The sequence below is a fragment of the Gymnogyps californianus genome, chromosome 13 (assembly GCF_018139145.2).
Source record: "Gymnogyps californianus isolate 813 chromosome 13, ASM1813914v2, whole genome shotgun sequence".
NCBI classification, from domain to species: Eukaryota; Metazoa; Chordata; class Aves; order Accipitriformes; family Cathartidae; genus Gymnogyps; species Gymnogyps californianus.
In genome coordinates this window covers 22,058,764-22,082,559 of record NC_059483.1, presented here as the reverse complement: position 1 = coordinate 22,082,559, position 23,796 = coordinate 22,058,764, and the positions used below count along the sequence as shown (strand labels likewise).

At 37.0% G+C, this 23,796-nt stretch overlaps 1 protein-coding gene across 2 annotated transcripts in view; it reads right to left on the bottom strand.

The window, feature by feature from the left end:
• SYN2 (synapsin II) overlaps window positions 1-23,796 on the bottom strand; it is a 197,058-nt gene that overhangs the window by 104,095 nt on the left and 69,167 nt on the right. The window contains exons 2-5 of one of the 2 annotated variants that reach the window (XM_050904476.1): window positions 18,575-18,632; window positions 16,050-16,141; window positions 14,356-14,358; window positions 11,973-12,129 (exon numbers count right to left, since the gene is read on the bottom strand). In XM_050904476.1, coding sequence (XP_050760433.1) covers window positions 11,973-12,129; window positions 14,356-14,358; window positions 16,050-16,141; window positions 18,575-18,632 — 310 coding nt within the window. The remainder of the gene's footprint in view (window positions 1-11,972; window positions 12,130-14,355; window positions 14,359-16,049; window positions 16,142-18,574; window positions 18,633-23,796) is intronic. The other variant, XM_050904475.1, reaches the window with a different exon arrangement.

Below are 23,796 nucleotides of genomic sequence, written 5' to 3'. Positions count from 1 at the left end.
GTGGATTGTGCTGACCCTTCTCAGAACCATGTGGGCGTCTGCTCCGTGTTACCCAGAATTTCCAAAGGCATTTATTTGGCTTCTGCACCTCTCCTGCAGCATGAGTACTGCAGCCTGTACTGCCTCTGAGAGGCACATCTCTCCAATTGCTAATCACTGCTGTAATTAACCACTGGAATATTTTCACATCAGAACTACATCTGGTGAGGTATACAAACCATTAAGAGTTTCTACAGGATGCAAAAAAAAGCCTTAAATAAAAACCTCATGCCCTTGGAAGAACTGCATGCAGAGCTCTTGCTTACAAATTACCAGAGTGCCTCCATGAGAGGGAAAACAGAAGTTTTCTACAACAGTTAGAAAAGCAGGATTAAAAAAAAACCAAACAAAAAACAACTGGAAGAGGATCACAGTCTGAGACATAAAAACATTTCATCTTGGCTTGCAAAGTTGGGTAGCAAGGCATCTGGCAAAGAGAAACACCCTGGCTAATGAAACAGGCGGTGACAAAATGTGTAAACAGTGAGGAAAGTGAGATTTAAGGAAGACATGGATTAAAATGAAGGAAAAGTAGTCTATGAGCATAAAAGGTAGAAAACAGAGCAAGACATGTTTGTTAGAAAAGAATTAGTGAAAATTAGTACCATGAGGCCTAGATCAAGAGGCCTGCTGGAACTTTTTATTTCAGAATGAAAAGTTACAGAGGGAAAAAATCCCAAGTTTATGGAACTGAGTCACTCAAATAAAAGCTATGAGGACTCCTTCTTGGGTGCACTTGGCAGCAATGAGAATGTGCAGTTTATTCCACTATTATGGGAACATCGAGTTCAGTCTCCTGTTCAAAGAAACATTTGTGCACCTGTTTATTTTAATGGGACTAGGGCATGTGCTTAAGCACTTCTCAAAAGGGTCTGGGGCTTTCTGCAATAAAAAGAGATTCTATTGTTTTGTGGTTTTTTTTTTCAGAGATACTAAGATCCTGAGGCTTTCCAGTTAAGATAGTAAGTTTTTATAAAAATAATGAATTCAATGAAACTTCATAGTAGAGGAAGAAATATATCTTTCAATGCAAACTGTGTTTTTGCAGATATAGCCCTCCCACATTCATTGTTAAGGAGTCTTGTAGTTAATGAAATTTTGTGCAGGTGTTCAGATGTGTCTGTACGAAGTTATCTTCAGGAAAAAAGCATTATTTATGTACTTAACCATTGAAGTACTATGTAAACCCCATTTTAAAGCTAAACATATGGTTAAAATACTTTTTTTTTCCCCTTTCTCTTAAATTGTACATAGATGCAATCACGTGCATCTACAACTTTGTTCACAGAATTCAAACTCAGTCAAACTGGGCTTCTCACCTACATGGACTTTTCTGTCCCAAGATCATTCCGTCATTTCAGCAAGATAAGGAAATCTGGAAAACTTTTTCTCAAATTATCTACTGGCGAAGCTCAATGGTAGAATGCCATTCCTCAGGCAAGACCAGCCAACACGCTCTCTTTCAAGCCCAGCACAGAAAGTCGGAGGACTTCTCTGAGGTGGTGTGTTGGGTTTGTGTGGCAGGGGAGGGGCTACAGGGGTGGCTCCTGTGAGAAGCTGCTAGAAGCTTCCTTGGCTCCAAGCCAGACCTGCTGCTGGCCAAGGCCGAGCCCATCAGCAACAATGGTAGCACCTCCAGAATAGCATATTTAACAAGGAGAAAAAGACTGCTGAAATACCTACAGCAGAGAGAGGAGTGGGATGTGAGAGAGACAACCATGTAGACACTGAAGTCAGAAAGGAAGGCGAGGGCGGAGGTGCGGGGGAGCAGAGATTCCCCTGCAGCCCGTGGTGAGAGGGCAGGCTGTGCCCCTGCAGCCCCTGGAGGATAATGGCGGAGCAGAGACTCCCCTGCAGCCCGTGGAGGAGCCCACGCCGGAGCAGGTGGCTGGGCACGGAGAAGGCCGTGACTCCGTGGGAAAGCCCACGCTGGAGCCGTCTATGGAGGACTGCAGCCTGTGGGAAGGACTTGAGTTGGAGAAAGTCATGGGGGCTGACCCCCGTGAGAGGGACCCCCCGCTGGGGCAGGGGCAGAGTGTGAGGAGCCCTCCCCCTGAGGAGGAAGGAGCGGCAGAGACAACGTGGGACGAACTGACCGCAGCCCCCATTCCTGCCCCCCGGCGCCGCTGAGGGGGAGGAGGCAGAGGAATCCGGAGCGAAGCTGAGCCCGGGAAGAAAGGAGCGGCGGGGGGAAGGTGTGTTTTAAAGATATGGTTCTATTTCTCATCATCCTACTCTGGTTTGGTTGTTAACAAATTAAATTGGTTTATTTTTCCCCAAAGTCGAGTCTGTTTTGCCTGTGCCCATAAGTGGTGAGTGATCCCTCCCTGCCCTTGCCTGGACCCACGAGCTTTTTTCTGTATTTTCTCCTCCCCATCCTACCTGGGGGGGGAGGAGTGAGCGAGCGGCTGTGTGGTGCTTTGTGGCTGGCTGGGCCTAAACCACGACAGTTGGCCAGCATCCAAACAGTGCAACACTTCATCGCATTTTAAACTGGACCATAAACTAAAGACGATACTTCACACAACAGGTGTGTTAGTTACCACACCTCATAAAAGAAACAAGGACAAGTACACTTTGCTTTCATTTCAGATGTGAACTGGAGCTAAGAATAGAAGCTAAACATAAAGGAATGACAGCAAGGAAATCAGACGGCAACAGCAGCACTGGTGGGAGTTTTGAAGATAACATGGGAGAGCAATACTTGTGTAGAGGGAGAGGGGAGAGGAAGGAGTAGGGATTGCAATGGGGGAGCCAGCACAATGGGAGGGATTTTCCTGGATGGGTGACAAACTCCTTTTTCAGGAAGGGGAGTCTAGCCCTCCCGATTCTCCTCATCACTGAGTCACCACGGTCATATATAAAAGAAGCAGATATAATCTCTACCTAGATTTTGGCTAGAAAACATTATCTTCTAAGGTACCTTAATGGGGAATATAACACACAGGTTTCCTTTTTAATTAAATATTAAGATTGCACAAGAAATCAAACTTAATTTTCATCATCTGGTCTTCAATTATGGATATTTGCCTTAAGCAAGCACAAAAGAGGGTTTCTAAATTTCAATACTGTAGCAGGAACAGCAGATAATACAGAGGATATGAACCACAGCTTTACAGTCCTGATTTTCAGATTAATCTTACAGCCTCTTTTAAAATATAATTTCTTTCAGTAGAAACTAAGAAATGGTTAAAAGTCTGTTTCAATTTTCTGCCACTAGAAATGTTCAATGCAGTGAAAGTCTGTAATGGATGTCAAGAGCTCCCACTGCTGCTCTTTAGTGCGGAGAACAGGGCAAAGTCACAACAACCTATCACAAAATTCAAAAAATCTGCAGGAAAAAATTTGAGTCTACTTTTGCATTAAATTAGCCTCACGGCAGTAAATGCTGGTCACAGCAAAAAAAAAAATATATATATACTCAGTTTATATATAAGGTACTTCATAGTTCAAGCAAAGATTGATGAATATAGAGCTGTAAGAATTACCTGCTGTATGGAACAGAAAACAAATCATCACCACACTGAGGTATATTAATTATGTAAGGGTCTCTGCTTTTTTCAAGGAATTTCAAGTAAGCTTACATATTTTAGGAAAGCAAAATCATTAAGCAAGATTGTAATATTCCCTTTCTATCGCAAGAATAGATTAAACTTAAAATACCTCTATAAAGAGGTGCAAAGAGGAAAACACATTGCTAGGTTTAATGTATTTAGATTTCTTTGTTATGCATTTAAACGAATAATTATTTATGAACTTTGCTCCAATTTAATGTTCAAACTTGCTAGTAAATTGTCTTTTGACCAAAACGCTTAGAATGTTTTCACCTTCCTTCTGACACAGTTTTGTGAATCTACTTTCAGCTCTCGCACTACAAATCCATCAACATGTTTTGCTTTAACTGGCAGACTGAGTAAAGAGGCCAAAACCTTCACTGGCTGACAGAGAATTAAACTACAGGTTTTTATGCTTAAGAAAGCTCTGCTCGGATCAGTGCTGGAAGAATAGCACATGCAGACAGGTTGTTCTCTGACTGCCCTATAGATACACAGACCTCTGCCTTCACTATGTCTGTAAATCCAATACCCTTTCATATGAATAAAAGCCACAAACCTGGTTTTAGAAAGACCTCTACCATTCCTGTAAATATTTGCAAGTACGCAAATGGAATTTGTTATGGAGATTCCCACACATTATCGCATGAGGCTGTTCAAACTTTATCACCCATGCGATTGTGTCCAGTGCTTGAGAAACAGCACCTGCCTTCCAGTCCTGAAGCAAAAGAAAGGAACTGCTCTTGCTACAGTAGCTTCCTAAAGTGTAAGGGTAGGAAAAGGCCACTAAACAACCTCTTCGGGTGGGCTCTGGCTGCCCAGTGTCCCCATCTTTATCTATCAAGTAAATCAATCTTGCCAGAATGGTTGAAACAACAAGAAAGTTCAGGGCTGCCTCCAGGTTTCATCTGATGAAATATATAAAACTATAGCCACTGACTAAAATACAGGTCTTAACATTTCTAACATTTATAATGTTAACAGACATGAAATTTGAACGTCCCTAAATGTCTTCCCTATCTGAGTTGAAGCCAGATTGCAGGTACGCATTCTTTAGCCTTGACCTTCAATAAGATCCCCTCTGGCATATAGAGAATTGCAATAACCAGCTAAATTCTAGCCCATTGTTCAGCATTATTGCACAAATCTTAATTCTGGTAACGAGCACAGTATTTTCTTACAGAGCAATAAATATTCGGTAAGAAATTTATAATCTCTTTCTCTAAAACAGATATGGAATAGCATTGAAAGGTCTCATAGATTTACAGTAAATAGGTTTTCAAAATACTTTTGTTCTTGCACACATTCATTTTATTTGTTATTCATTCTCCAGAAGATACTTCAACACAATATTAAAACTCATCTGTGTGGTTGTGTCTGCCTATTAGCACAGCTTCAATAATTTGTGTCAACAGGAAGCTGGAATGAACAGAGCTCATTTCTTTTATATGCTCCTCCCTGCAGAGTGCCCACACCTTTCCTGCCAGTGCCCCAATCTGTTGCTCAAGATATAGCTTGAAGGGGGACAAGCACAAGAGTGAAACTTCTAACAGCAATACATGAAGGAGGAGAAAACAAGGTGGGGGAGAGTACTACAATACCATCAGAAAGCAACAAAGGGCAGTTAAAACATACCTTCCAAAGAAAGCAAGGTAAGAATAGAGAAATGAAGTGTTCAACAAGAGTAGAAAGATGAAGACAGAGAAGTAGAAAACCATCTGCAAAAGAAATGCAAAGCAAAATACAACACATGAAGGCACAGAATTACGTAAGCTTGCAAAAGGAGCAAAAAAGAAAAATGTCAACAAACTTGCAAAAAAGTATTTGGCTGTCCGCTCACAAACTGCAGGAAAAGAAACAAACAAGAACTGCGAGATGTACAATACTACCAAGTTTGATAAAAGGAAAAGCCATAACCAGCCTTCCCTCAGAATGACTGCAGATGAGCAAGGAAATAAATTTTGGCACAACAAAGCGTTCTGTGGCACTTCACTCACATTTAAAACCCTTAATAACAATAAATTCCCACAATGAAGCAGACAAAGTCCCAGTGATCTTTTGAAGATGTTTCAGTACCAGATGGGTTCACATCTGGAGCTCTATGTAAAAAATGCCAGGATCTTTCAGCCGTCTTCAAAATAATACAGGTATCTCTGTCTTATCGGTCTTAATTGCACTCTGCCAGCTTTTGACCAGAAAACAGTTCCTATTTTTTTCCTTTATTTCCCACATGACTGAACCGATGTAGCAGTTTGTCACTATGCCAACAGAGTTTACTTCACTTGAGGCCAAGCCTGCTCAGCACCCAGCTTTCCCATCCATGCAGTGAGACATCTCTTCACAAGCTGTTACAACTATGCAGTAGCTTGACACACTCAGTGGGCTTTCTATATCCCCTCCGTGATTACGTCAAGTCAGTATTTCAAGCTAAATACAGATTCTTCCACCAGCATGGCAACAGCTAATTAAGGTCCCAGTGCTCACAGATGTTTTTTGTAGACCCATTATTACACTGTAGGTTGTGCCATCTCCTTCACCAGAGTAAATGTGTAATTAATGTATCAGCAGATCCTTGAAGCCTTCTGTATCAACCACTGTTACGTAGCCTCCCAAGGCACACCAACAAGAGAACAGATTTGCAGCCAGCAACAGATGCTGCTATGTTTTTCCTCTGCAGAACAGGAACCAGAACTGCTATCATGGAATTGGACTGATTTTATGAGAATTTTCTTTTTCTTCAGTCATATACACTTGGTCTACACAATTGCAGCGATTCTTAATCTCTGCAGTGTTGAAAAGCTTATCACTATCTGAACCTAGAAGTAGCAATCCAGATACTATAATGCATGTAATTAGTATGTCACAGTCCAGGTTTAACCGAAATAAAGTGTTCTATCTATAGCAGCCATGGACATCGAACCTTGGAGTCCCTGACAAGTAACTCAAAGAGTCTGTATGTTTAGTATACTCCAATTAACTCTACCTCACTGCATAATTCCACTTACTAGCAATCTGCTATACGCAGTATGGGTGAAGAGCTAATAATCTGCAGTATTCCAAGACTGCACTCCTATCACCAATATTTGCAGCTGAAGCTAAAATCATGAGCAGAGTTCAATTGATGTAAACACTTAAGCATGCAAATTTCACATAAATCTTAATAGGAAGTATGCAAAATGATGTGTGCAGGACAAAAGAAATTTTTTAAAAATTCAACCCAATATACTGGAAAATGGTGGGTTTTTTTAAAATGTTATTTCCCCAGTCTGAATCCTAAGCATGAGATTTTACCTGTTACTGCAAGCACTGTCATTATCATCACATTTTGCAGTTACTTCCGGCCTCCGCAATTATTTACTTCGCTTACCTACATCATGTACTATAGGAAAGATTACGTACAATCTCATAAGCCTCAGTTAAGGAATGTCTCACTTATTTCTTGAATGACATTTTCTAAAGGAAAACAGAAATAATAAAATATCTAGATTGTTACTTTAAATAATATCAAATCATAACTTTGGGTAATTAATTATGCTTTTTTTCTTTTTACTATTATAAAACTTTCATAAATGCTTTACAGCAGGTTCTGCACGCCATTACACATGAGTAAAATTATAAGATGGATCACGAATCCAACAAGACAAGTATACATTTTTGCCTCACCTTAACTCGATGTAACTGTAAATTACACCGGATAAAATTTTTGTCTCATTTGAATGGGACAAGTCATGCACAAGACTATTACTTCGCCACATGACAGTGCAATGAAACATTCCAGCATGGTAAGAGAGGGCTTGAACCTTAAAACGGTTCCTCCACAGCTCTGCATGCACTCAGTAATAAAGAACTTAATCTTTATTTATAAAACTCACGCTTTCCCCCTAGGTAAGTAGCTTTCTGACATTCTTACTAGCATTTAAGTGAAATCCATCTCACAAGCCAGGATCGTGAATTTTTCATGAGGTCGGTAGCAAGTGTTATCACCGAAGTGAAATAACAGGAGTACTGTAATAATCCCAAATCATTAACATACTTCAGTATGCAAACATCTCACCACACACATTCATTTCAATATTTTCTTTGCCATGGTTGCTAGCATCCTAACTTTTCAAAGGGTTATATGGTGATTTGAACTTTTGACGTGCATTCGAAGGAACTATGTACGTCCTGACACCGGAAAACACAAGCTTTAAGACTTGTTTTCAGAAATGTTTTTAGTATGTTCCTGGCAATCCTCCCACCACACCCCCATCTTTCAATAATATACCTCAGATCAAATACAAATTTGCTGACTGTCTATTGGCAAAGGCATAGAAACCCATGTGTGTCTGCAGACAGAGTACAAAAAGAGTTCTGCTGAAAAATTAAGGGCAGGTGCTTCAGTTTCTAATACAGGGTGTGAATCTGCCCTCAGGGTTGAAAAGAGATGTTGTGCATCTGGAGCTGTATGTTCTTAAAAAAAGAAAAGACCTGATACTCTCAAGAACAGTAATTTAAAAAACAAAGATCTTGTATGTTGGATTCTAACTCTCATTTTATTCGATAGCCCTTTTATAACTAGTCTAACTTTCCTGACTTCCCCTCCTAGCAATTCTATACTACTCCTGATTTTACACTGATGTAAGAAAGATCAATTGCCCATGACTAATTCAATAATTTTTCATCCCTTAAAGGCCCATTCCATTGGACACCCTATCTTTTTTTCTACTGTTATAGAAATTGCAATTCACTTCTGCCACTCAAATTTTACCTGCAGGGAAGTCAATCTATTTCTCATGAATTAATAAAGATTGTTACTTATGGCTTTATCTAGAGTTCTGCTTTCTCATTTTTCATAAGGCTTTTGAACTTGCAATTTTTATAGAAATAGCTTTCATACAAATATCAGGTCATCCGTGTTAACAAAGGAATTGTCCCGGAAGGCATCCTTTACATGCTATGAAGAAAGGGGGCTAATGGATGGTAAGTCGAAGCACATGCTTGCTTACTCACACTACTGCAAAACTGACATGGACACTCACGACTGCAGAATATGCTTCCTGAAATTCTTTCTGACAGTAAGATGTACTTTATGAGAAGATACCTACTCTTCTTTTTATACGACTGTTAAGACGACAAATAATATAAAATGTAATTGGAATTAGACTGTATTCTAGTATTTAAGCCATGATGAAAAAGACAGAAATTTAAATAAGAAAATGGTCTTAACTGCAAACATACAATTTCAGTTTCACCAAATCATGTTCTGTATATAAGAGATTAGACCAGCAGGTGGTTCAATACCTTTAATCAGTGCTGTAAATGTTGAACCGGTTTCTGATCAAGGAACTTACAGAATAATTCTGCTAGTTTTTTCTAGTTACAGTTTAACTAAGTTTGTATCAGTTCAGCTTAAATATGTGTCATTTTAACAGTGGGGAACACTGCTTGATTCACTGGCCTAAAGTATATCTAGGAGCACAGTACGGGCATCAATGGTTTTTATGCTTAATGCTAGCATGCAGCAACAGACCGAGCAGTGCACCCCAAGGCATCCAAAACTAGACTACAGTTTGCAGCAGGGATTTCACAGAGGCAGGGTAGCATGTATGAGTTCGGTATAATCGAACAAGCTAGACGATAATATTAGCAAAACCAACAGTCCCTAGATTCTGTTGCATTATTTGAACATTCATGAAATTGGCTGAATCAAAGCACAAATGGATTTTTACCCTCAGAGTATTTATTCTGGGCATGAGTTGAAACGGGTTTGCATGACTTCTTGCAGTGTTTAGCTTTCCTAAATCTGATGAAGATTTTATGATGCTCTGGGACGAACACGGTTGTTTCTACTTCTCCCACTACCACAAAGAACAGAAGTCAGGATATTCCAAGTTAAATGCCCAAACAAGCCCCCTCGTGTTTGTACAGAAACTATTCTTGTGCTCAAATTAAAAGTCCACACTCCTAAGTAGGATCCAACTAAAGCATAGTGCCACTACATATTCAGAATGGGAACCAATCTCACATTTGCAGGCTTAGCTTATGGTCACTGGTAGTTAAAACCCAGAATTGAGGCCATTGGTGGAGCAAAGCATGATCATGTTCACAATACACGAACGTTGCCTACTCAACCTCACTGTCCACAGACTTGCAGTGGGGGGCATACGCTCAGGCCCTGCTCTATTATGCACCTTAATGAAAACAACTTCAGGGAACTACAGAGGATAACTAAAACATGAAAGAAACTAGTTTGAAGCATGTGACCTGTCTGACACTAAAATTTCTCTAGAATAGTTATTTCTGAGAGGAAATACCTAAGAGATGTGAAATGGACTCTTGCTGAGACTGTGCAAAATCTGAGTATTTCAAACAAAACATATTTTGGCTGTCAGATGTAGAAGTGGCAAGGCAGAAAATCTCAAAGGGAAAAAAATATCATTCTTCTCTAAGTTCAAATAAAAGAAGATCAGCTGAAAAATATTTTCATTTCATTCATCTCATTTCATCTCATCTAGGCTGAGACAAACTACAGAAGTTTCAGCCAAAATGAGAATTTTTGCAAAAACCAAGGATACAGATATGGCAATTCAGAAGACAGCCTTTTCATCATGAACTGTTATGTCACACCTTAAAAAAGCTCTACCATAATTCAAGAATATTTTTAAATTATTGTAACTCTAAATTCAAATAAGACCTTATAAGCATAACACTTTATTATTTGTTTGTAGAGGTGTATTGTATAGAACAAAAAAAGATATGGAACACGACTTAATTCTTTTACACACGTAACCTTATATTTGCTTTTGCTAGTGTTGTGGTTTAACCCCAGCTGGCAACTAAGCCCCACCCAGCCGCTCACTCACTCCCCTTACAGTGGGATGGGGGAGGGAATCAGAAGAGTAAAAGTGAGAAAACCCGTGGTTTGAGATAAAGACAGTTTAAAAGGTAAAGCAAAAGCCGCGCACGCAAGCAAAGCAAATATAAGGTTACGTGTGGAAAATTAACTCTATCCCAGCCAAAACCAGCACAGCTAGGTCTGTAACTCCCAGTTACTATTATAAGAGTGACAAATCAGCACAGAAATTTTATGTTCAACAAGACCAGTTGTAAGAGAGAGATATCTTTATTGGTTTGGTGGAAGAACAGCCATGACTAATACCACCAGAAGAATATTACAAGGAAGAATTATTCATTTACTTTTTATTGCATCATTATTGCATATAAATGCTACTGTTACTGCTTCACCACCCAGCTTTATTGCATGCAGTGAATCAAAGCATTAAGAAATGCCACACAGCATAAAAAAAATGTGATATATTAAAATAATGGATTCAGCAATGTACAATATGTATTCTGAGAAGTTATAAATGCTCTATCAATTATTTATTCCCCACTGTAGTTTACTGCAACATAAAAGTATAATAAAATTAGCTGCAAGAGGTATATGTTAAAATCTGCTGACAATTTTTTGGAGGGATTTTCATAGTAAGTGTGAAAAAATAAACATCTTCAAGGCAATAAAAAGGATTACAGTAAAACTTCCCTTCGGTGTGAAAAATACTGACAACTGTTCTTTTCTCACCCAGACATCAGAGGAAAAAATTATGAGGCTTTGGCTATTTATAACAAGTGGTATTCTTTGAAGTTCCATTAGCTCTTGGACAACTGAATATATCTATTATAGGAACAGTGACTGCACCATTGATAATCATCTTTTACAGCACCACATTTTAACTTGTTGCTACTAATGTTTAGCTCTGTATGAACCAAAAAGATCACCAAATTCTACCTCCATCATGACAAAGCATGTAATGAAAAACTGAATTGGCTTCTACACTAAAACTGGCAAATATCAGTGATTCTCCAGTGTACCTCATTACTCTAGGTGTAACTGAAAAGACTAACTCCTACCCCATATGCACAAGATTATGAAAAGAGCTTTCAAATGAGGAAACCAATAGCTTCAGATTTTCTTGCGAAAGCATAGCCCCAAAAATTTCACAGGCATGAGGAAAACACTGGCTAAAAGTCTATCTAAATTATGTTCAAAACCACAAATATGAAAAATATTCTCAGCTTGCTTTTCCCAGACAAATTGTGAATAAACACAGTTTCCTCACTTGAGGAAGTATGTTAGTAGTGGACAAGCTTTCCGTTAGTTTCCTCACTTATTTCACTATTTGTACTACAAATATTTTTTTCTCTGTCTCCACACTGCCTACACTGGCTCTTTGAAAAAATGATTTAAATATCTTACTTTACTTTTTATTCCTTTCACTATTGCTTCACTGCTCTGCTAAGTAACTTTGCAGTTTGATACTCCATATTCATGAAAAGGAACTAAACAAGCAAACTAACTGTTTTTGCACCAGAAGAACTTTTCAGTGCATCACTTACCACCCATGGTTTGTCACAGAAGTTATAGATTGATTCCAGGGAGTTGATGCTAGGGATGCCTGCGTACTGCATTCCAATGATCAAGTTACGGAAATCTTCATTTTCTGCCATACTGAACGAATGTTGTCGAACAAGGACAAAATCAGGCCTGAATGACCTAGCGAGAAAAAGATACATTGCTAATAATCAATGATCAAACTGTTTTTCCTTCAACAGCAAAATCTTAAAAGGGAAAAACGTCTAGCTGATGGATAGAGAAGTACTAAAGGAACACTCAAACCAAAGGTAAATGCTACGAGACAGAAAGAATTATCATGGCTTTATGAAAATCTGTACTGTATCATTTCTTAACTGCTGTTCAGAAAACATCAGCATCCAGTCAATAATGTGACTCCATTAAGAGGAGAGACAAATTATCATGGCTTTTCAGGTTGTTTTCCCACTGAAAGATAAATCATATATATAAACTCTGAGTATGTTCTTAGTTTATGTACACCAGTTCCTGAGCAATGACAATCAAAACCAAAGCAGGCAAATGTCTCTGCCAGAAACTTAAACTTCTTGGGAACGATTTCTTTTTCACAACTGTTGTCAGACTGTTTTAAAGACGGTAAGAGATGAAGCAACCCCACTGCTCGCAAAAGGAATCATACCATAATTGGAGATAATAACAATTCAACTTTTGATCAAGACACTTGTCAAAATGAATTTCTAAACTTACAACTGCACTTTTTTTTCTCTTTCTCTCTTGTATCTAATCAGGATTTCCCCTGTTGCAACCTCCGTGGCTTCTTGTCCTATCACCATGCACCTTTGAGAACAGTCTGACACCATCTTCATGTCACTCAAACCCTGACATGTAGTTACTGAAGACGGTTACGGAAAACAGAAGACATAATGCAACAGGGCAGAGCCACCGGTACAGGGGCAATTCGCTCCTGAACTTGACTGTTAAAGATTCTCTTCTGTATTCAAATTTCATACATGGGAAAAACACTGACTAGCTTGAAGCTATCAACCTCCTGAAAGAGGTATAACTGCAGGGTAAATTAAATTAGTGTAGTAAATTAGTGTAATTATTTACATGCCTTGAGTAAATATAAGCTGCTTACTGGAGTGAAAAATTGCGAAGATTACAAAATGATTTAGAAATCTCATTCTAGTAAAACAAAACCAAACCAAAACAATTAAACTTCATGTTAAAATTGCTTTAGCAGTTTTGAGATTCCAACCTGACTGCAGTAGTCAAAGTACATTAGCTGGATTCTTAAGTTGGCTTTCAAATGTAATGCATGATTTGGCAAGAGCAACATTATAAAGATTTGCTGTCAAGAGTCATTAAAATGGCACTGTAGACCAATGACCAAAACTTGTAAAGAAATGCTTGCCTTTAAACAAGTTTCCAAAAAAATACTGATAGCATAGTTCTGAGAATTTGTGATCTAGGTTTCATGGTGGCGTGCCAAGTGTTTCAAACAAGGAAATTCAATTTACTAGCACAGCATGAGTATAATACTTAGAGGACTAATGATGCCTTAATCAAAATTGCAGACCGCTCAGTGAAAGAAAGAGACCCCCTCTATCATTTAAAATAGCGCTAAGGGGATTACACATTATTTCAAAGACAGCACCGTGTTTTTAAATGAAAGTAAAGAACAGAAAGTGTCCTTTAAAATACTGATTTAATGAAACAATTGGGGAATTGGGAGAATGTACTTTTTAAAAGTTATATATTTTGCTTTGCAAAAACTCCTCAGAGGGACATGATACATTTACATAATTGTTCTAATTCTGTAATTACCGCTGGACAGAATGACTGTGTACACAAAAGAAGGTCGTGAGAAAAATTTTAATCCTGGCTCAAGCATTTGTAAGATCCAAAATCTCAGCATTATGTAACATGAGATATCATTTTTCATGGTTTGATTTTCACTCACAAAAATGAAACAAGCAGGTGCCTGTTACACAGGTTTTTTCCTCCTAAACTAAGGCAGCAAAATTTTGTCATTGAAATGTCTATGATTTTACTAACTAATATTTTGCTCATAAATCTATGATACAAGGTCACTTTGGACCTCACATTAATAACACATAAGACTTTTCATCTCAATATTCAGGTTTTTATGCCTTTTTAGTAATATGCTCATAGTCCATATTCAACATGAACTTTGATACTAGTGGGACCAGCAGTTTCTCCCATCTCTCTTGATAGTTGAGACAGACAGAAACAAAGGAACATGCCACACATCCTATTGTGTGACCCATATTTAATGCTGGATTTCAAATGAAGTTTCTTATCAACTGAACTCGTAAAGTAATATATCTGCATTCCTTAGTGACACAAGAAGCACATTCCAAGCTTCAGGCAGTAAACTTCACAAACCGACTAGGCTTAAAGCAACATAAAGACTACCACTTATCTGAAGATACAGAACAGTTATGAAAAATACTTTTGTTTTTCAAAAATATTCTGTATCTCCAGATAAGTTATCATAGAAATAGAGAACTGCTCTCCCATCATGTCTGTACATCCTTCTCGCACCAGAAAGCACGCACACACATGCAGATATCTCACACAGATTTGAGTGAAATTTATCAACTTCAGGTAGTTCTATTTGGTTAAATAAATTACCCATAAAACTGGTAATATTATAAAATCCTTTGTCATCTCATTATCAGAGTTATCTGATGACACAACAAGATTTCTCTGTTTCTTAACACAAGCAGCAGTTTTACCAAGTTTTCTCATAAACTGCAAATATACATCTCTATAGATGCTATTTTCTGGAGGTTCCCAACTCACTTTAAGTATTGACATGTTTTGGTGCTAACTTGGCCTCAATATTTTTGTTCTGTTTGGAAAACTCTCTACAGAAAAGCCACTAAGGAGCAGTAATCGAGATTTCCTGGCTCCAAAACTTCTATCGCTGCGGGGCGGAAAAAAAACCCAACACCCTAAAAAAAAAAAAAAAAAAAAAAAAATCAAATCTCTTACTCTTCTAAGGAAATAATCTTGTGGATTTGGCATAAGTGGTTGTTGTATTAAGCTGCAGTATTTTTAGAACACACAAGAGATTAAACAGTTGTGAGTTTTAAAGCATAAAGTACACTTATTTTCAATTTTTTTTCCCCCGTTTTTTTTTTTTTACATGAGCGAGTAGAAATTTTCCAATCTTTTATTTGGGCAGATGTTGTGCAAAAACATGAAGATACAAGACATGCTGTATGCTGTCCAGCTCCCTGAACTCTTACTCTTGCCTAAAGATAAACTTAAGCAGTAAACTACCAGATCACTGTTAGCGGCTTGATGTAGCTTTCTGAATGCAATTGTTCAGCCAAACAACTGCTACACTTAACTCATACGTAACTGCACTGGCCAAAATAGGGGTAATTCTCAAAGATTACGTAAAAGACAGGACTGCCTGAAATAATTTTGCTAATACTTACTGAAGCTTTTACTTTGCCCAGACGTACCCCCGTTTTCTCCCCTTACATCTACAAGGCTGTTGACATCCTCACTGAAAAAAATGGTAAAATTACTCTGCCTTCAATTGGAGTAATCCTTTTTGGACAAAACAGCCTATTGGGAAATCTCAGGCTTTTAAACTGAAATCTTTCAAACAGACAGTGATATTCCAGTAACTATCATGAGAGAAGTGCTATAACTTGGCCTGTTTCAATAGAAAATATTCAACATTGGAAATAAATACTGCTCATCTGCAAAAGTCTGGCATGTACAAAATCACCAAGACTGTCTTTATTTCTGAAGCAAAGATAAGACCCAAACCAATAACCCTAACTCCCAATCATGTATTCTTTATACCAGACTTCATCCCCATCTTAATCAATCCATCTTTCATGTGATCAAAATGTCAAGAGATTTCCTTCCCGTCACAAACAGGACTTACTGCCCTGATCAGATACTTTATTTCCTACTTTTCATGCCAATGACCGAGGTGCGTTGCATCAGTCAAAATCCCTATCGCACATATACAAAAAACCCCATTCAGTACCTTTTACATGCACACATTATGCCATTTTTTGCTTTTTGTTGTTATTCCATTTAGTTTTTCTTACCTGACAACTTTAGTGCCATTTCGAAATACTTGGATATCTACTGCATAATTGCCATCAGCATGGGCTATCAAGTTGATTTCTGAAAATTCTGCCTATGAAAAGAAGACTCACATTAGTCAGTCTGGTTTATTTTACCTTTATTTTCCTAAATCCCTTCTTTTAAGTATTAGTATCTGACCTGCTGACAATATACATTTGGAATATAATGAGCGCTAAGAGGATATTAATCCAATAGTATTTGCCACATATGACACATCACATTTGAATAAATTCTAATACAAAGAAAGCAAAAAGTTAAAAAGTTTATGAAAAAGGACTGTGGGGCAAGTAGGAAGTGTATTTCCTCATTCATGTCTGCATAGAAGTATAGAGATCATATTTTTGCTTTGTATGGTGTTATCACAGAGATTAATACAGACTCAACAAAAATTACATAAACTTTTGAAGAAAACAGTACAAAAGCAATGTTAAAATAACTATGATAAATAGAATATTTTCTTACAGCATTTAGTGTCTCTTCATATACTTTACTCCTTTGTGTTTCCTTTATGTGTGTTTACTCTTCTTTTAAAAAGATCTGGTGCTAATAAACAATTGACTCGCAAAATTCACTAATAAAGACCTTTTTCAAAGTATCTTCTCACACTGGAAATGTGGAATTTAAAAGGAATCACTTCCATACTCTGAATCTACAGTTATTTGAAAGGAAAGGACAGGATGTTTTTCATTTATCCACAGTCTTTCATCAGCTTAGACTCTCAAGGCACTTTACAATAACATTACACAGCAGAATAATTGAAATGCAGCCAGCTGTCTTCTAGTGGATAAACAAAAGCGTCTTTGCTATCCCGGACACTAACACAGAATAGAGAGTGTCAGAATTCTCATTAGTCTCCTCTTGAAAAATGGTATCACTGAAAGTCTTCCTAAGTAAAATCTGTGTAAGGCTTTCAGAATTTAGTGTTCAGTTACGGCAAGTGTTGACTACTCTAACCACCGTTCCAACTCAATAGCTTAAGTATGTGCTTGATTTCAAGCATGGAGGTCTCTTCATTAAATCCCATACTCTTATATACTTTCTTGGATCAGTGTTACAATGTTCTAAACATAAGAGGCAGTTTCAAGATTATTGTAAAAACAGTGCAAATGGTGAGAGATTGAAATATTTGTATAAGTGCTGACAATGTTAAAGAATCATTTAAAATCTATTTAATCTGAGATTGACAACTGATCTCTCCAATTAATAAAGCATATTAAACAATTACAAGGATTCACAATACAGATTTTGTAGTTTAAAAGCTTAGTACATGATAGAATATATTGTATGTGATAGACAGGTTGCTGTAAGTAGTATAAAAATAAAATAATGCTCTCTGGTATTAGCAAAATAACACTAAAGTAGTTGTTAATAACTCTGTATGAGATTGTCACAGTGTTGACGTGTTACAAAGTGATTAGTAGGGTTCAGAAACTTTCAATCCCTTACTGATTAAAGGTGGTTCTGGTCCTACAAGAGACCACATGAAGGAAATTCTAAGCTTACACAGAGCTTTTGTTAATATTAAAGAGACCGTGCACATGATGTCAACTGCATGGTCTGATCTAGGTGTGAATGGTATTTTGGGACAAAATAGCTTGTCTTCTTTTTCCTGCTTCCCCCTCAATACTCTTGAAGATCCCTGGCAAAGCTTGCCATGTTTCCAAGCCAAGAACATCAGCAGATATTCAGTGGTGTAAAGAATGGAGCAAAGCTAGATGCTGTACTATTACAGTGAATTTAGATAAGTGGAATCCACACAGCTAGTGATAATTTTCCCTCGCTCTTTGAAATTCCAATGACAAAACAATTCAGTTTAAGTACTGAAGCTTCTTACAGTAGCATCTATTCATAGAATTCAAGATTGAAAAGCAGTGAAAAGACTTATTTACGTCCTAGTTTTAGATATCTAGCTCAAATAAAATAGCCATAATTCTAATGCACCCTGAATTATATCTCCATACTTATTCAGTGCTTTCTTTAAAAAACCCACATGCTAGCACTGCAACCAGAGTGTATGTATATTCTTAAGTGAAGGAAGTAGTGATACAGAAATGCAACATGTGATTCATGGAGTATCTGGGAAATTCAGAGTCTCTAAGCAACAACTTTGGAATATGACGTGTTTTTAATGTTGTGCAAATTATGGTCAGAATCCTCTAAAAAGAGCCACGTTAGAATGAAACATAATTAAATCTTTGAGTGTTCTACTTAACTTGCGAGGGTTTTTTGAAGTACAAAGGACTATGTATCTATCTATACATATATGCATATAGAATCATAGAATCATTTAGGTTGGAAAAGACCCTTAATATCATCGAGTCGAACGGTTAACCTAACACCAAGTTCACCACTAAACCATGTCCCCTAAGCGCCACGTCTACATGTCTTTTAAATACCTCCAGGGAGGTATGTATTTATACATATATATGTATTTCTATAAATACACAAATATAAAAATAACATTCAGATTAAGCCATTTAGTTACCTGTTCAACCTTTATGTCATATTCTCCATGGACCTTTTTTCCACGAAAAGCCTTGGCCCTGCAGAAAAAAGGGAGAGAAAAATCAAGGATATAGGTATCTGTAATCAGTAGCTACATAAAAGCTTCCTGTATGGCCTTCAGTGTCTTGAAAATACACATATATACTAATTGAATCTACCTAATACACATACAGAATTCTCCTTCCTTTGACATCCTTGTATCCTTAACATCCCATCACACAGTATTTTGTGATAAAAAGCATACATAATGTGATTTTCAACATTAAAGTGTATACTAAAGTACACTGAAATACATATTTCACAATTAGTTATTAATATAAAATGAGTACCACTAAAAAGATGCAATCCTGCTCTCATTAAAGTCAACAATGCCAGTGGAAATTCATTTCAATGTGAACAACATTCTAATAACCACTCATGTTAATCTTTATCCACTTAGTTTATTTAGAAAAACTGGTTTATTGGGAACACTATGCTTAGAAACTTTATATTGCTTTTAAAGAAAGTATGAGAGGTACTGGAGACTGTTGTCACCAAATCTGTGAGTGCCTGATTTACTAATCAGTTTTGCTTTTTCTAGACTATAACTTGGGACAATGTAATTAATCTGAAGGAGAGTTTATGAGTAATTATTATGCACCGGGATTGCTGTGATAAAACAGAACTGAATTCAATGATCCAGTCTCCCAGGCCTAACAAGCAGACAGTCTTTCTAGGAATAGTATAGGAATTTTCTAGGAATGAAATAGAATTTCATTCTAGGTCAGTTGTATGCCTTAGGCAGCATGTATCTGCTTTGGAGTAAATGGGAATTTAAAAAAAAAAAAAAATCTCTTGGTAAAAGGGAATTACTCTAACACTCTGAAGTCGGAAAAGGGATATGGTATCAGTCTCTCTCTGCACCTTCTTTGCTCAAGCCAAAGCTTAGAGTACCTTTCCCACTTTTATTTTGTGCAAGCAAAAATCTGTTGCACAATCCAAAAGCACCAGAGAATATCTTCTCAAGTGTTTAAAAAACAAAACAAAACACTTTGTCCATTTTCAACATCTGACAAAATGCTATTATATTAAACTAAATCTATCTCATCAGTGAAAGTAATGTATATACTACATATTAAAACAATGCGTTATTGCTTTTGGAAAATCCTGTTCCCATTGAGGTCCAGAAGAGTTTCACCATTGGTTTCAGTAGTGGAAGAACCAAACTTCATAATAATCAACTGAAAACACTGTCTTTGACAACACATTTCTTAAGGATATCTTAGATATTATGGATAATGGATGGTAGAAAGCAAAGCAAGTGTTTATACTGAAATGGCACACTAAAATATTGCCCAGCAATTAATTCTGTAGAAATACACAATTGGTAAGAAGATAAAAATGAAGAAAGCATTTGCATTACTGGTTTATACTGTTTTCTTGTAATAAATACTTATGAAATATGAAGTTTGAAATCTATTGTTTTATTATAGGAGGTGCATACTCAGGATAATGTTCTCAAATATTTTTGCCAATAACAAAAGTAGAAGTTAAATATACTGCATCACAAGTCTAACAAAGAAATACTATTCACCACTTATTTTTCTTTCCAAATTTGTTCTGAAATTCCATATGAATATGAAAACTTTGAAGATGTCTGGACATGGCTTAAGTTTTATAATGCTGTTTATGTTGAAGCATCAGCTGGACCATGTTAATCTAATAGGTGCAGGAAAACCAAGGACATCTGTATTACCCTGGGAGAAGTCCACAAAAGCCACAGACCAGAGAGGAAGGTCTCATGTTCAAAGATAACACCACGTCTGCCTCGGGAGAAAAGCAACCAATTCGTAACAACAGACAGCTTAGATGTCTCTGAAAAACTAAGATTTACCACTTCAAAAAATATTTAAAACTCCAATTCTGATCCCCATGAATTTAACAGTAATGTTATTGTTGAATTTTACTGCGAACAGGATGAGCTCCTAGATTTTATTTCTGATGCAGCAACAGGTGAGGTAAATGCATTATTGGACATCACATAACATGAATTTAATTTAAATAGAATTATGTTGGCTACATAACACAATAAATGTTATAGTGAAGCTGCCTCTTGAATACTGAAAAATAAGCTTAGAGTAATACTCAGTTTCTTCAAAGCTGAATGGTAACTTGACCGTATATAGAGATTAAACCTCCCACAATGCTTACCCTAAGAAATATCAGCAACTGATTACTGCTTTATGAGAGGAAATGGAACTAAGAAACCACAAAGAGCCAAAGAGAGGCTCTTCAATTCTTTAGCGCGAAGTCCATTGCACATATTGGAATGTGCTCAAAACGTTAGTTAAGGTGAGATGCTATTCCTTTAAATTCAGTCTTTCTACTTTAACATCATTTAGATGAGGCAACCTTTAAACAACTAAACTCTGGCATGATTCACATTTCAACAAATGACTTCAGCTTTGAAAATAAACAGTAATAGTAAGTACTGAAGTGAAGCAATCTGAGGCTTGAAAACAAATGTGACATTTAAATATTTAAAGAGACTTAATTTCAAAGTAGCTTTAACAAACAACTTTTCTAAAAATGTGTATTTAATAATATTCTCCACATATTGAGCCACAAACTGCAAGAATTTATCTTGATATCTCTAAAAAATAACTTACAACAAAAAGTCATGACTCAGTCATTTCAGAACAAACAGAAATTCTTAGCATGAGGTTGCTGTGAAATAGAACCTAGTTTTCATGTTATTTACTGTACGTAGGAAATACAGTCATGCCCTGCTTGGATTATTTCCTATTTGCAATATGAGAAACGTGCAATCCTATCATAAAGACATTTATTACGTGCTTAAATTGATATTTTTTTTACTGAAGGGAGATGGGGAACAAAATTCTTTGGTGTTACTGATTTACAGAATTTCACTGAATTGTAATTTGAAATTCCTGTTACGCCTTATTACTCTCAGTACTGAGCATGGAATACCTGTATATCAACTCTCGGAGCACCTCTGGAGAAAGAAAGTAATGCTTTCAAGGACAGGGTCTCTAGGCAAGGCATTTGAGAAGAGTGTGAGTTAACTGTCAGCATGAGTAACATTAACAAAAGAAATACACCCCAATTCAAGTAACATTTGGCTGCCCATTGTTGACAATTTCTTGCATTGTATGCAGGGAAGGGAAGGAAAGAAAGCGGTACCATTATTCATCTGAAACTGTGTAAACAGTTGCTTTCCAAAGCCGAAATCTAGAGAAAACAGACAGCTACTAATATGAATGCTGCCTATTGGCGTTACTAGCGTGACCTCTTACAGTCAGCATCTTTTCAAAATATGTGAAATATTTATGCATTTCTTGCTTCACAATTCATCTTCTGGATAAAAATCTTGCACATTTAAAATTAAACAACTAGAGAATAGACAGTTGCCATAGATGCAGCCTAATACAAACTCATCCTACTTACTGAACTTTGGCAAGGACAATGAATGAAGTAGTAATCACTAAGTGTTTGAAATACACAAGCAAGACCTGAGATATCTCCCTCTTAAATTACACAGCATCTACATACAGTTCCACAGTACCTTACTATGCCATGAAACCAATGTGGTTTCATTTCATATAAACGAACAAAGCATTAAAACCGGTGCTACTTTTGATTGGCAGCAATATCAACAGGAAAATCATTTGCTAACATGCAACAGGTACACACTACTTCAATTCGCATTCTTTAACACCACAATGATGAGCTTACCAGCAACAGTCTTTATTAAAGTCAAAAGCACGCATTCAGCAAATATGTGGGGTCCAGTCCTGCAAACCACTGCTCATGTGTGTAAGTCTCCTATTTTCACAGCACTGCATAGCCTTAAACACCGATATTTGCACTTGTTAATTTAGCGCAGCACTTGTAGTCCGATTTCTGTACAAATAACATAATGTGCACAGGATTCAGTTCCGTTTGAACACTGATTTCTGGGCATGTCTGAACAGTGAACTGGGAACTAATTACTGATCCTATCAATAAGAAGATTGTACGCTCAAAAATATAGTGCCAGTTTACTACAACAGGGCAAAAGTTTGTTCATCATTTAGAACAGTAGCACCCTCTAGAGTACACAAATTGCAGACTGTCAACATTTATAAACAGCATAATTTACTTCAAGCAAGGTAATGTGCATATATATATACACACACACACACAGAGTAGTCTCAAACAACCAGTTTACTGGAATAGCCATATGCATGTAAAGATTTTGGCACACTACCGACACAGAACCAGCCATACTTCCACAAACTTAAAGTCTGGTACACTAGCCTCAGTGACAGAATAGAAAATGTTGAAGAGAAACCAAACCCAGTCTTCAAGTTCAAATCTGGTTAGAAATAACTATTTAATTCAATTTAAAAAAAAAAGGGGGAAAAAAAGAAAAGAAAAAGATGTAGATTTAGTCTCAAGGTTTTTGTACCAGAAAAACTATGGTTTGTATGTGCTGTTCTAATTTCATGCTGAATCAGGAATAGTCAATCTACCTCCAGCAGTCAGTATTTTCTGTTAATTTAATGGAAATATGACTGTGTCTAAGATGTAATCAGCATCCCATTTGCACTGCTAGGTGATCCAGTAACACAGAGTGCTAAATACATGGAACACTGGCATAATACATTTGGTAACCTTGTCAACTGTCCCATGAAAAAGTACTGAAGAATCTAATGAAATTATATCTATTAGAATTAACATTTCAGTGATATACTCTAGACACATTCTAAGTACATGGCTTTTAAGACAGCAGTTTTGTAAATATATTTGTTTTCAATACGAAATCAAAAGAATCTGCCAAGGAAATAATGGCTTAAAACCATGATCATGTACGTATCATGAAGCTGCAATAAGGATCATTTAAAGGAGTAAGATTACTTCTTCCATATGCTGAGGACTTTTTAGACTGCTTTGCAGACTTTTGTAAAAATATGAAAACAGTAAGAAACTGTTACCAAAAGTAAGCATATAATAAGATTTGCGTAGTATTTTTGTTTTATGCGACCTAATCCACAATCTACTGAAACCAGTGGGAACCCCTCTATCAACATCAATGGGCTCTGCAACTGTCTGACAGTAGCAGCATTTGCTATACTGACTTCCAACCAATCAGCTCAGCTAATAAAACTCATCATTTGGAGCTTCTATGATGATGCTATCGTGAGTAAACAGAAGAAGTTA